General features: G+C 34.7%; 1 protein-coding gene across 1 annotated transcript; it reads left to right on the forward strand.

The window, feature by feature from the left end:
* The first annotated feature begins 14,681 nt into the window (after window positions 1-14,681).
* LOC112639554 lies at window positions 14,682-15,686 on the forward strand. Its single transcript, XM_025413942.1, has 3 exons — window positions 14,682-14,763; window positions 15,062-15,620; window positions 15,683-15,686. The coding sequence occupies exons 1-3, from the start codon at window positions 14,682-14,684 to the stop codon at window positions 15,684-15,686; spliced, it is 645 nt and encodes a 214-aa protein (XP_025269727.1).
* Window positions 15,687-16,202: the final 516 nt, after the last annotated feature.

Below are 16,202 nucleotides of genomic sequence, written 5' to 3' on the forward strand. Positions count from 1 at the left end.
CCGAGAAAAAAAAAAAAAACGTCAAAGAGACGCTAAAAATGCCGCAGGGTGCAACTACCAACATACAATTGCTGCAAACTAGCAAAACGTATGCGCATTCCATATTTTAGAGGTGTTTTCATGCGCAACTCTTTACCGATCGGTTGTATTTATCAAAAACGAGAGCGGCATCGTAAATTTGGGATAGCGTCGAAGGACCAGGTACTCATTGGGGTAGCGTACGCAAGAGGGGAAATCGCGTTATATATTTCGACAGTTTCGGCAATCTTCGACCACCGAATGAACTGGTGCGATATTTCGGACGAAACGTAACAAAGATACAGTACAATTACACACCTGTTCAAACTTACGATCAGAGCATCTGTGGACAATTGTGCTTGCAGTTTCTTCGAACGGTCGATGCGTGCGAATTTAAAGACTGATATTGCGCTATTTAACTCAGTATTCGTTAAACAGTTTTGCCGACATGTCTATGACATTCACATTGAGTGGGAAGAGTAGCGTTCTCACGGCAAACTTCTTTCCCGCCGTAGATTTGGGATGACGATGCATACGAACTCGGTCTAACGGATTTTGAGACTTATCACACGATACCGAATGTGAATTCCTCGAATAATAAATTTTACTTTGGCAAAGACGACACGGAAATTACGATTCCCGAGGGATCGTATGAGTTGCGAGATATACATGAATTTTTGAAACGTGCAATTTCACGGCAACATCGCGTCAATGAAGATGACGAATATCCGATAGTGTTCAGCACTAATTACCAATACGAAACCACATTGACGACGGTGTCAATGAAGATGACAACGGTGTCAATGAAGATGACGGAATATCCGATAGTGTTCCGCACTAATTTACAATACGATGAGGAGCGAGATCAAATGCGCATACAGATTAAACTTTAGCAAACCCGGCAACATTGGATCGCTGCTAGGATTCTCGAATCGTATTCTCGAGTCGGGAAAATGGTACGAATCGAACATGCCGATTAACATTATCAACGTTAATATTATCCGCGTAGAATGTAACGTGACCGCGGGTGCGTACAACGGCAAACTCGTTCATACGATACATGAATTTTCACCGAGGGTACCGCCGGGATATAAGATATCGGAAACGCCAGCGCAGATCATTTACCTGCCGATCATCGCGCGGAGCATTACGGATTTAACGTTACGCGTTGTCGACCAAAACGGACGATTGCTCGATTTTCGAGGAGAAGAGATCACCGTAAGATTGCACGTACGACGGTTGCAGCGATAACGTACGTATGCGACGTATGAGATGCTCGTGTTGAACGGATCGAAAGACGTGAGAGATAATACAATCTTTACGAAATCAGTGACACCAACAACAACAACAACAACAACATTTCGCTAATATCCAATCATCTGAGAAAAAGAAACTCAACACATCGAACGTTGCGTTTTTGCAATCTTTGGGATTCGCCGGTGCGAAACAGCTGAACGATGACCGATATCCTCAACATCGGTGACGAACCTATCTTTGACGATCGTATCGTCAAGATCGAGACTCACACGTACAACCCGTTCGCCAATACAACGTTCGGACACAATGACGAGATAAGAATACCCATACAACAACAGGATCTGTATACGCTGCCGCATGAGAGTTTCCTATACATCGAGGGAAAACTAACGAAAAACAAACCACCAGCTGAAGGAGAAAATGAAGTGATACTGGGAAATAATTTCGTCGCATTCATATTCGATGAGATTCGATACGAACTCGACGGTGTTGAGATTGATCGCAATAGAAACGTAGGAATAACTACTGCGCTCAAAAACTATGTAACAGTATCATCCGGTAGAGAGATGATTTTGAAAAATGCTGGCTGGGAGCCGTTTACCTACACGCATGGACATTTCAATTTTTGCGTACCGCTCTACATGTTGCTGGGATTTTGCGAGGATTACAAACGCGTGGTGATTAACGCTCGTCACGAATTGATCTTTGATACGATCGCGCAACGACAACAATGTCTGCATGGAAGTTCGGCGCAAGAGCCTGTGATCGACATATTCAAGATACAATGGCGAATGCCTCACGTGCTGTTGAGCGAAATCAAAAAGTTGTCGATGCTGCGTGCTCTGGAAAGCGGACGATATCTCAGCATGGCTTTTCGCTCATGGGATCTGTACGAGTATCCGCTATTGCAGCTTACAACCAAGCATTTCGTGGGCCATTAAGACTGCGACTCAGCTGGAGAAACCACGATACGTTATCTTCGCTCTGCAGACAGGTCGGAAGAATGTCATGTCTAAGGGTGTGAGTCGATTCGACGACTGCAAATTGATCAACGTGAAACTCTATCTGAATTCGGAATATTATCCGTATGACGATATGAATCTGGATTTAGATAAAAGCAGATATGCCATTCTATATGATACGTACGCACGCTTCTGCAAGAATTATTACGGACACGAGTATTTCGATCCGAGTCTCGACATCCTGAAGTTTATGCAACACGGTCCGTTCGTGATTATCGATTGTTCTCGACAAAACGAATCGGTTAAGAGCGCAACTGTGGATGTGAGATTGGAATTCGAGTGTAAGGAGAATGTGCCGCCGAATACCACTGCGTACTGTCTCATCATACACGATCGCATGATCCAATACAATCCGTTGACCAACGTTGTACGCAAAATCACCTAGGCGATAACATCGACACAAGAGAGAGGGGGAAGAGGAGCATGATATAAATCAAAGTCTTGCGAGATGGTTTTAGAGTTTTGTCATTCCTCTCGACTGGCGTATCGAAGAGAGAGATAGAGATCTCATTATGTCCGTACCAACGTTTGTGGATCTGCAAGGATTTATCATTGGGAAAAATTTTGTCGTGAAGGAAGCGGCAGTCTTGAGAAAGGGATACGTTCTATCACATTACTTTTTCGCAAGTCCCGTACCGTGGCACACGCTTACAAAATCTGAGCGATGTCAAGTCTCATGGCTGATTAGAAATCATCACGGATTACAATGGGAAGACGGAAACATTCCGTATGGCTTGGCTCAGCGTGCGATTACAACAGCTGTCGTTGGTACGATACACGAAGAAGAAGAAGAAGAATCGTCTGTCGTATACGTTAAAGGACTTGAAAAGCGAAAATGGTTGACCGATATACTAGACGATGCGGGAAATGGCTATATTATTATTGAAAACCTTGGATGCAGATTACGAAGATATTGATGCTTTAAATAAATTAGATATTATCAATAGTATGCGATGTGGAAAACATGTTAAGAATTGCGCATTACAAAATGTATTTAAAATATTTAACTGGTGGTCGCAACGCCAGAAAAAATTGCAAGAAAATAAAACAAATATGTAAACATTAATATGTGTTTTATCTCTTATTTCCCCCTCTCTAGACCTTTCCTTGCGTTTCTAAGAATATTTTATCTGAGCGTTATTTCACCCTTCTCCTAAAATTCAAAGCGTTAGAAGCATTGATCCCCCCCACTACATCATACTTTTGGAAGATGAGCGTCACGTATAACCGGTTAATTCCTGTACGATCAGTCTCGCGTTAACCGCTCATGGTTCACTTTTCATAACCTTCAAAGAAATGTACTACGTCGAAAGAAGCAGTAGCGGCAGCGACGTCAGAAGACGCAAGTGAATAATAATTACGTGCCGAGTCGTAATAAAACTTCGTTTGAGAACAAATGTGACGAGTAAGTTTCATTTGACTTTTTTCTATTTTTATAATTTTATTATTATTACTATTATTTAATTTTAATTTTTCTATAGCATTTCGTTGGAGCGTCGTGCGACTCGTATACTAGGTAGACGATACGCATTGACAGCTACGGAATTCAAATTCCTCGAAATTGGTATCAACGTGGGTCCACCGAGTTACATGGAGATTGCCATAGGAGATCATCGAGGAAAGGAACTGATATTATCTCTCGAAACATGGAAAGGACTCTACGAGCAGCGTCGCAATATTCAAAATTTACTTCGGAACGACTCTAAAGATGACTACAATTTTATAAGCGTTGGACCGCTAACAGTGAGAGTTCGTACGATTAACGACGTCAAACTCATAAGTCTCGAAACTTCGGATGTACGCATTGATGATGGTCGAATCGACGTTACATCGTATGTTCGATCTCGATCAATGCATAGATGCAACTTTTGATCGATTAGATAAAATTACCCAAACAGTTGATGTTAAATTTATACAATTCTGCAATATCGCGTCCACTGTAACGGATCCGAAAGAAGTATCATATGTAATACGCGCGAGTGATGTTTTCAACAAGCATGAACTCGTCGATTGCGAGCTGGCATCTTTTAGCTTTTAATTCTTAATATGTAAGACAAAAATTATATTTGTATACTAAATATATAAACAGAATAAATAGTTATAAATCTATATCATGGTGTACTTTCTTTGCGTTTGGCGCGCTCTCCCGTCCCAGCTTTCATGCATAGCTCCTTGCGAAAGAATTATCATGAGAGAGCAAACACTAGGAAAGAAAGAAAGAGACAGAAGAAGTGATACGGTGCACGTGAGAGAAGAGATATCACACAATGAAAATATTTTTGATAATTTAATATAATTTTTTAATAGTTTTCTTATAATTTAGTAATAAATGGAGCAATGAAAAGAGAGGAAGAGAGGAATTTGGAAAAATAAATAAGATTTTTTATATTAATTAATTTTTAATAAAATAAAATAAAATGTGTATTATATACATAGTGTGCAAAAGAATTTAAAATATACAAAATATAAATGTGTATTATATACATAGTGTGCAAAAGAAATTTTAAAGAATTTAAAATATAAACGTGTATTATATACATAGTGTGCAAAAGAAATTTTAAAGAATTTAAAATATAAATGTGTATTATATACATAGTGTGCAAAATGAAATTTTAAAGAATTTAAAATATAAATGTGTATTATATACATAGTGTGCAAAATGAAATTTTAAAGAATTTAAAATACGTAATATATACAATTATATAATACAATTATAAAAGTATAAAAAAGAATACAAAAAATATAAAATGAATAATATATAATTGAATATATAATATATAATATAATAGGAGGGCGATGGCAACGACGATATGGTGGTGGTGGTGGTGTCGATGAGAGGCGATGGTGGGGCGGCGATGAGAGGCGATGGTGGGGCGGCCGGTGGAAGAGTGGTGACTCTTTCTGCACATAAAAAAAAATTTATTAATTATTTGAATAATTTGATAATAAATACCTACACATGCGACCTACCTCCAATTATTGATCAGAATCCGAATCAGAATCATAACTGATCATATATTCAAAATAGTTATGCTGATGGATTCCTCGCATCCTTTCGGAACACGCTTCTCGATTTCCGTCTGGCAAACAGCAATCTCGGCAAATGGTTGCCTCTAATTTGTTCCTCTTTCTAATTCGTATATCCCTCTTTCTAATCTTTATATACGATTTTAGATGGGAGGTCGCGATTGGAGAATTTCTTCCGCCAAGTTCACGATTTCTTAAATATTCCACCACCGACATGTTCATTAATTTTTTATTCCGTTGCTCGCACACTTTAGTCTTATTCACTTTTTTAATGTTTTTTTTCACAACGTGCATTGTGGACACTTTTTTAATGTTTTTTTTCACGTGCATTGTGGACACATATTGCACGGAAATGTTAGATATAACGGATCTCTGCAATTAGAACAGTATCCATCCGTTGCATCCAATGTCTGAATCACATGTTTTCGTACGGCATACATCTCTATGGGGTCTACACCTTGCAGCCTAATCATACAGGACGCACATACTGCTAAAGCGCCGCCAGTCGAGTAATAAAAGGATATCGTGCAATATTTTTTTCGTCCGCTTAATGTATTAATTTCTGCGATAGATACTATTTTTGATCTGACTAGTGCAGAGTCACTATCCTCACTGCAGTCACTAATACAGTCACTGTTGGACGACAACACGTGATCTTCGTCTTCGTTTTCCATTTTATGTATTATCACACAATATATATACAGGGTCTACCAAAAGTGTGGAAACCCCTAAATATCTCGGAAAATATATGTTTTACAGAAAAGTGTTTCCAACAAAAGTTGTAGGGTTTATGAAGATCTATATACTGATTCTATCAGTTTGACCTTGGATGGCGTCGTCAAGGTCAGGTCAAGGTCACATTGACTTTTTTAAATGACACCCCCTACATTTGATTGCATATTCTTATAGCTTAATTCAAGAGCTTTCCAAAACACTATAATAATGTTCATTTTTATTAAGTACTTTGCGAGTTATGAGGGTTGAATGATAGAGTAGCGCCGGTATTAACATTATCCAAGGTGTACTACATGGAGGTTACTCGCTCGGATTTGCATCTGTTGTGTGTGTGATCCAGCTAACTAAGGCAAGATCGATTCCTCAACATATCCTCATATTTCGCTGAAGTCAAATTGCCAAAAAATTGCTCCATAAAACGTGTATGAAACGTCTCGTTAGTTCCTTCATTTACCGCTATGTGACGCACTACATGCAGTCTAACTCGCATTTAAAATTCAACTAAGAATGTATAAAGCTATCAAAGAACGAGCACCTTCTAACTTCAGCTTTGAGCAAGCAGAAATTAATTGTTATCGTCCAAATACAACGTACGATTAATTAAAATTAAACGTTTTAAAAATGGCTGGCGACTTGTCGGAACGTGAAAGAATCACTATCCTCATGATGCGTGGATGGGGTGATAACGAAAGATCGTTCTCTGATGTCGTTCGATTATTTAATGACACGTATCCGAACCGTCGAATTAATAAGTCCACTGTGTTAAAAACAATAGAACGTTTTAGACAAACTGGTAGCGTAAGAAATCGCTCTAAGTCAGGAAGACCATTGTCTGCAACCAACGAAGAAAAACAACTTGATGTTCTGCAGACATTTATTGAAGATCCCAATTCTAGTGTTCAGAGAGTCGCTCAAACTCACGATATTGCTCCCATGTCGGTTTGGAGAATTTTAAAGAAGAACAAGTTCCATCCATATAAATTGCAATACGTTCAAGAATTGCAAAACGGAGATGAGGAGCGTCGTATACATTTCTGTGAAAGAATGATGGCACTAATAGATGTCCGGCCCATCTTCCCTTATCAAATTGTTTTCACAGACGAGGCAACTTTTACCTTAACGGGAGAAGTTAATAATCAAAATTTTCGTTTCTGGTCAGATGAGAATCCGAATTGGGTGCGGGAAACTCACACACAACATCCACAAAAAATAAATGTATGGTGCGGAATAATAGATGGCTATTTAATAGGGCCGTTTTTTTTTTGAAGAATATTTGAACGCTCAAAGGTATGAGAGATTACTTGTTGATCAAATAATTCCAGCCATACAGAATACTTTTCCAAATAATTTCCAAGAAATATGGTTTCAGCATGATGGAGCTCCTGCTCATTTTGGTGCAGGACCACGTCGTATTTTAAATGAGACTTTTCCGCTACGGTGGATAGGAAGAAGGAACGGAAATGAGGGAGGAGAGGATTGGCCACCTCGGTCACCAGATCTAACTCCTCTTGATTATTATCTATGGGGATATCTGAAGAGTAAGGTTTACAGAACAAAACCTAAAACCATTCACGAATTGATACAGCGAATAAGGGATGAAATGGCTTTGATACCTTTTGAAACGAATCGTAAAGTCATTTCTACATTCTACCAAAGATTAGCATATTGTCAGGAAGTAAATGGCAGCCACTTTCAGCATTTACTTTAACACATTGAAACACATTTGCAATCGTTTGGTGCAACCTAACCTGATCTCTGTATACACGCACCGCACGCACGCACACGCACACATTTCGAACAATTATTATGATAAATGAGCATCCACAAATTTATTTACTGTTTACTATGTCGATTGCTTTCCAGGTCTTTAAATGCTCGATTGTAATTTGGTTGGGTCTTTGCTTTTGCTGACTGGATCCACGACCGATCTTGCCTTAGTTAGCTGGATCACACACACAACAGATGCAAATCCGAGCGAGTAACCTCCATGTAGTACACCTTGGATAATGTTAATACCGGCGCTACTCTATCATTCAACCCTCATAACTCGCAAAGTACTTAATAAAAATGAACATTATTATAGTGTTTTGGAAAGCTCTTGAATTAAGCTATAAGAATATGCAATCAAATGTAGGGGGTGTCATTTAAAAAAGTCAATGTGACCTTGACCTGACCTTGACGACGCCATCCAAGGTCAAACTGATAGAATCAGTATATAGATCTTCTTAAACCCTACAACTTTTGTTGGAAACACTTTTCTGTAAAACGTATATTTTCCGAGATATTTAGGGGTTTCCACACTTTTGGTAGACCCTGTATATATCACAGAAGACTAACAGAACACTATCTTTTTTCTGACAAAACACTTTCCGAGAGAACACTATTTTTTGCTACCGACGTGTCGATGCGTTTTCAAATAATGTACTATGATCTGCTGCGCTTCGATCCTTCTTATATTCGACCAACAAGCTTTCAGAGACTGTTGGGGGTTGACACGAAAGAAAATTTTCTTGCAAATGTACCTAGGATCGTAGAAAAAATGCGCTATTATATTACACAGATTGCTTGAAAAGGTTGGACTGAAATATCTCAAAAATGTAAGTTTATGAAATAAAGTCATAAAAATATGTATAAGAGTAAAAAAAAAAAGAGTATAAAAGGTTTTCTATAGTATCCCATTTGCAAGAAAAAATTTTCTTTGTGTCCCCCGATAATCTCTGAAAGCTTGTCCGCTTAATCTCTATTGTTTATACGTCGAACGGGAAAAAAAACCTGGAATTATCTATTACGGGTGTACCTCGAGAGTACAAAGCAGCCGAACATCGGCGCTGATATGTAAACGAGGGAGACACCTCCGATTAGTCAATCAAAGCCAATTGTGTCCAATTGTATTGTGTCTAATCGAGTAATCCCCAGACAAAGCAGCCGATCATTAGCGCTATTAAAATTTTTCCTTAAAAAATAAAATTTTTCCTTAAAAAATAAAATAAAATACAATAAAATAAAAGAACAATAAAAAGGATTAGATCCGCAAAATCTTTTTCAAAATATATAATAAAATACAATATATATAAAAATATATATAAAAATATAAAAATATATATAAATATATATAAAATATATATAAAAATATATAATAAAATACAATAAAAGTAAAATAAAAGAACAATAAAAAAGATTAGGTCCCCAAAATCTTTTTCAAAATATAATAAAATACAATAAAATAAAATAAAAGAACAATAAAAAAGATTAGGTCCCCAAAATCTTTTTCAAAATATAATAAAATATAAAATATAATAAAATATAATAAAATACAATAAAATAAAATAAAAGAACAATAAAAAGGATTAGACCCAAAAAAGGATTAGGCCTAAAATCCTTTTCAAAAGAATACCGCTCTTTTGTTTATGCTTGTCATTAACGTGACCCCCCCCCAACCCCCGCGTGACGTCATACCCCCGCTCCGCTGAGATCCCCTCGCACCTCACCTCCCTCAGAGGACCTGGGTTAGAACCGGCCTACTACATCTACTGTAGGTACTTTTTATTAGTCTAGAAATTTATTAGCTGTTATATTACAATAGTATCATTAGAAACAATATAAATAACCATGTAAATTGTAAGAATATTTGTTGGTTAGCTACAGTAATAGTAATAAGACATAGTAATTAAAGACTATTTTATAAAATAATCTGTTTGATAGACACATATACGTAAATATTAATTAATCTATATTTATTTCAGGAAGAAGTGTACCAATAGAGAGAGTAAGAAATATTCTCTCTCCGCTTGTATCCGCAAAAGGGCGGAAAGCGAAATCGGAGGTGAATCGTCGCAAATCAACATCCACGACGGTGCCAACAGCAACGGCGACGATGCAAAAGTCAACGGAGTCTAAGACACCATCAACTAAATACGACGGCGACAATACAACGGCGACAATACGACGGCGACAATACGATGGCGACAATGCAAAGAGCTACAATGACAAAGCCGATGTCATCAGGGGCGACGATGGTAACGACGTATGAAAATATAAAAGAAAATGTACATACAAATATGAAAGTAAGTAACTGCATATTTAATTATTGCATACTTTTCTTTTTACTGCATGCAGATCATAGACATATTAACATAGACTGCTCATAAGGTAGCGAAGAGTGTCTTCCTGAGAGAAAAAGATAGATATTTATAAATAATACTTGGATTTTTAAAATTTGTGAGAAAAGTATATTATATTAGAGATGTCCAAAATTTTATTAAAATATTGATAGGTATGGTCGCTCAGTTGTAAATATTTAAAAATATAATTAGAATATATTTATAATAATAACATTTATCTCTTATTGTTTGTAATCTGAAAATCTATTATAATCATAACATTTTTCATTTATACTTTTAATTCGTATTTATTTTTAATTACTAATTTGATATATTACGATAAGACACTTTATGTTTATAGAAACTTATGTTATAAAAACGTATTTTCTTATTGTCTTATTTCATGTATTTCAGAGAATTAATCAAGTCGTGCGTCGGGAAGTCGCCAAAGAAAGGAAAAAAATAAAAAGAGAAGAATTTCAACGACGAAAAGCGAAATACGCGACACGTATTCCATCGATACCTGCACCACCTGTTTATGTGGCACCATCGCCAATACCAACATCGTTTTATGTATCAACTTACGCACCATCGACTTATGCAGCGCCGTTTACATACGCACCACCGACTTACGCAGCACCGACTCACCCACAACCACCGCCTTACGGAACTCCGAACGTAATATTTTCGCCTTACGGGCATATGTATAGACCTCACTTTTAAAATTGATTTTTGCAATGATATATAAAAATATATATAATATATTTTTATATATCATTGCAAAAATCAATTTTATAAATATATATATAAAATGCAACATTTTCAATGATATATAAAATGAAGAAAATTTAATTTTTGTTTTCTAGCGATAAACTTTTATTGCTAACATATTTTGATAAAAAAAATAATTATTTTTCAGTTGCATTTTCTTCTAAAATTTACAATTTCGATGGTCTGAATTTACTTAGCACATAGGTCGTTTTGACGAATATAAATATGAAATAAATCACAATAACAATTTCAAGTACGCACAAGTAGGTGAAACATGAAAATGTTTCATTTCCAGACATCACAGGACATTCTATGGACATTCATTTTATGTCCATTTTATGTCCGCACATCTATGGATATAAAATAAACGTCCATCATACATCCGATTTAAGATATCTGTTAATGGTCAATATTTGGACGTCCACAAGATGTCCGGTCTTGGAGGTCAAAGTTTCTCGCGAGCACGCAAGCATGTATTAGTTCGTTCGTTTACCGCTATGCGACGTGCGATGCGCTATCTTTCTCGTATTTAAGTTTCAGTTATGAGAATTATATAAAGTTTGCAAAAGGTAACAAATAAGATTAAAAATGTATTGTTCAATTTAATTTCTGATCTAAAGCACGGGTTTCAGATATTAAATTGATTTTATAAGTCGGACAAGTAAATATCCGGCAAATAAACGAAAATAATTTTTCATTATCTATTTAAGATGTAAAGTGCAATATACAAGTGTAAATTATAAATAAAATTTTTATATAATATTTTTATGTAAAATTTTATATGAAATAGATAAATTATATTATTATTTAGGGATTGAAATATATATGTTTCGTTTAAAAATTATGATATGTTTAGATCATAAAAGTTGTTCTTTTTTCACACATATAATACACATTTTTTTAAAATTATCTTCGTTTTATAATCGTTTTGTGCAAAAAAGGTAACATTTAAATAATATGTGATATTGCATTAATGTATATGCGATATAAATTTTCTTTAATAAATGTATTGCTTAAAAAAATATATTTTTCATCTTTTTAATATGTAAATTCAAATTTTGTATGTAATCCCTTTTTCATCTCGTTATTACATCCATATAAAGTCCGTTTGGTATATCTGTTATTGCTAATTTATGTCCATTAGTCGTCCATCGGATGTCTTTTGGACACGTCAGGGATTAAATTATGTCCACCAATTTCATATTTAGATATGCTATGGATATCCAATGTATATTTGAGGAACATAAAACGGACATTTTATGGATATTTTCAATATCTTTCAAGAATATTTGTAGAATATTTTATGGATATCTGTGTGCTGTCTGGGATTTATACTTTAGAAAATTATTTGAAAGAAAATTATACTTTAGAATAGAAGAGTACCTACATTTTTCAATGTAGGTCCTCTTCTATTCTAAAGTATAATTATAAATCAATAAAGTATAATAATAAATCAATATTTTAATAAAATTTTGGGCATCTCTAATATAATATTTTTTTCTCACAAATTTTAAAAATCCAAGTATTATTTATATCTGCATCATAGACATATTAACATTGACTACTCATAAGGTAGCGAAGAGTGTCCTCCTGACAGAAAAGGATAGCATGAATTAATTTGTGTATCTGTCTTTTTCTGACACATGCATGATGCAATTTCAAGTTATTGACTTTTAACTTGAAATTGCATAATGCGTGTACCAGAAAAAGATAGAAACACAAATAAATTCATGCTATCTTTTTCTTTCAGGAGGACATTCCTCGCTACTTTATGAGCAGTCTATGTTAATATGTCTATGATCTGCATACAGTAAAAAGAAAAGTATGCAATAATTAAATATGCAGTTACTTTTATATTTGTATGCACAATTTCTTTCATATTTTTATACGTCATCGCCATCATCGCTCCTGGTGACATCGGCCCTGTCATGGTAGCTCTTTGCATTGTCGCCGTCGTATTTAGTTGATGCTGTCTTTTTGTTTTCTTTAAAAATTCTAAATCATTATTATGAAACAATAAACATTTTATATATGGCTAGTGTTTAATGTACGGTGCGTTATTCTGTACAGGTACAGTAAAAATTATATTTATTTTAATTTTATAAGTAATTATAAGTTATATAAATAAGTAATTATAAGTTATTATAAGTAATTATATAATAATTACTTATAATAACTTATAATATTATAATACTGATACTAATATAATATTAATACTTTGTATTGAATATTGAAATATATGAATAAATATATTATGTATCAATAATTGTAAAGATAGACAAAGCATATTCTTTTCTCCCTATCCCTTGTCTCTATATCTCCTAAATATAAAAACACTCCTCAATATAAAAACACTAAATATTATTAATAATAATTAAAATATTTCGAACAAAAATAAAAATAGTATAATAATTATTATTATTATAATTATTCTTTCATGTTTATACAAAAAGACACAGAAAACTTAAACAACATTTATGACAAAATAATAAAGGTCATGTAGTTCCGTTTACTTATGATCGCGTTTAGTCTTTGACGAGGTCCCACACGGACTCATTGTTCTTAAAAATTGAATTTTAAAAATAAAGTTTGTTAATGTGACTTGTGCTTTGTACAAGATTATTATTTATGCCGACACTCTGATTACCAATACGTCGGCTAATTTGTATGTATATTTAAAATATCTCACGTTTAAACTAAATTAATTGTGCGTATTTCGGTTCAAACCGAAAATTAGATGTAAATAATAATTTTTTGCAACTTATATATCTATTCCAGTGTATACTTGATAAGGACCACAACCATATGGTCGAAACGTCGTATTGAATAAATTATATTTCTGGCTAGTTTGGTCGACTACACAATTTCATTTAACCTTTTGTAAATTCGACTAGCGATATTAAGCTATTTACTAATTTCTAAATCCGCTCCTGGACCTAATTATGGAGCAAATTCGCACTGATGATTTCTTTCAACACATCTCTCAAAGGTTTGATAACAACTGTACAACACTGTTGAAAACATGGACAAACTGTAAAAAGAAGATCTGCACCGCGAAACAACAACTGACTTTTCTGATTCGGTGCAGAAGGCACGATTTAATTCCCACGCACATTAAAAAATTGAAAATTAGTATTGCGTTCCACAGCAATAGCATTAAACGCAAGTTTAACCTTTTTATAAAAACAAATCAACACATATTGTTAAATTTCGAGATTGAAGATCTTAACATCCATTTAAATTATTTACATGACAAAATTAAAAACATTGAAAAACGACTTTTTGAATGCCTACCACATGACATATTGACTACTTTTTTCGAATTAAATAAACATAGATTGACATCATTCAATTACAGTACAAAAAATAATTCAATTAAAAAATTTAACAATTTGGAACAAAAATATAACGAGCATCCGTTTTCATCGACAAATCTAAGTGGTTCGTGAATATCAGCAGCAAGGACATACCGAACACTGTTTCGGATGTGTTAAGCTTGGGTGACAATTTTGCGTTACCCATTGAACAGAAACAAAAAAATGATCGCAACAATCTTGTTTTGGATGTTGTCAAGAATTTCGAAGTGCATAGTAATATTTTGCCAACAGATACTATTGAAACAACTAGAATTTCTATCTCTAACATCCTTCAGAGATTTCTTGACAACAATAAACGTATTAATTATTCAGATAGACGCATTTTGCAGTCTTACGCGATCTCCAAGAGATATTTACGCGAAAATAAAGACATCATGGTCACGAGAGCTGACAAAGGTCAGATCACTGTCGTTATGGACAAGAGTGATTATTTCGACAAGATGGAATTGCTGCTGAGTGACACAGCCACTTACAGAGAATTAAAAAAAGGATCCCTTGAAAAGATTAACTAATAAAATCAATGAGTTAGTCAAGTCTTGGCGTATGAGCGGTTTGATCGGTGAGTTGACATATAAAAACTTAAATTGCACGAACGGAAATTTACCGCGATGCTACGGGCTGCCGAAGGTTCATAAAGATGGTTTTCCGTTGAGAATCATAGTATCTGCTTTGGGAAGCCCAGTATACAATATCTCGAGTTACATCCACGATATCCTATATAAATCGATAAGAAAACCAAATTCATATATCAAAGATGGTTGGTCCTTTATCGAAATTATCAAGAACACTGATATTGACAAGGACAACATTATGGTTTCGTTGGATGTGGCTTCATTATTCACTAACGTCCCAAAAGATTTGGTAGTAAAGGCCATACGGAAACGCTGGGAAGATATTGCCAAGAACACAAAATTCAACCTTTCTCAATTTTTATTTGCAACGGAATTGATCTTGGATTCAACTTGTTTTGCATTTAACGGACGTTTTTATGAGCAGATCTTCGGCACCCCCATGGGCTCTCCACTTTCACCTATCTTAGCAGATATGGTAATGGAAGATTTGGAGATGCAATGTCTAAACTCATTAGGTTTTACCGTTCCTACTTATTATAGATTTGTCGATGACGTTTTCGCAATAGTACCACGCGCAAAAATCAACGAGATCTTGACAAAGTTCAACAATTATCACGAGCGCTTAAGATTCACTTATGAGACTGAAGTTGACTCATCCATTAGCTTTTTGAATGTAAAAATTATTCAGTCCGATAATAGACTTATCACTAATTGGTTCCGGAAACTTACATGGTCAGGGAGGTATATAAACTATCATTCGAACCACCCACAAAAGTATAAAATTAATACTATTTATAATTTAGTTGACCACGCGATCTTATTATCTAATGACGGCTTTAAACATGACAACATAAAGCTAGTTTTTGACACGTTAATTAAGAACGGCTTTCCGGAACATTTTATACATAAACACATTAAAAAAAGACTCAACTTTTTAAATAATCGTGATCATAATGCTACAACTGACGTGAATCTTACTCGTTCTGATGTGACTCGGTTTATCACAATACCATACGTTGAAAATGTTAGTCAAGATTTATACCGTCTCCTGCGTAATAGAGGCTTTAAGGTCGTGTATAAGATAATAAAAAAACTAAATAATTTAATCACACGGGGTAAAGATCGCTTACACGATAATGATAAAACAGGCGTTGTATACAAATTAAATTGCAAGGATTGTAATTTAGCATATATCGGACAAACAAAAAGACATTTACGTACGCGAGTAAAAGAACACTGTAATAACATAAAATTACATGAAACTAATCATTCAGTAATTAGCAAGCATAGATTAGAATCTGGCCATGATTTCGATTGGATAAA

The sequence above is a fragment of the Camponotus floridanus genome, unplaced genomic scaffold (assembly GCF_003227725.1).
Source record: "Camponotus floridanus strain SB8 unplaced genomic scaffold, Cflo_v7.5 scaffold11, whole genome shotgun sequence".
NCBI classification, from domain to species: Eukaryota; Metazoa; Arthropoda; class Insecta; order Hymenoptera; family Formicidae; genus Camponotus; species Camponotus floridanus.

What these genes read in the sequence shown, in the direction of transcription:
- LOC112639554 (XM_025413942.1), top strand. Translation starts at nt 14,682, where the DNA reads ATGGTCACGAGAGCTGACAAAGGTCAGATCACTGTCGTTATGGACAAG. An exon ending in CAAGATGGAATTGCTGCTGA is followed by an intron (nt 14,764 to 15,061) that starts GTGACACAGCCA and finishes CATATATCAAAG; the next exon opens with ATGGTTGGTCCTTTATCGAA.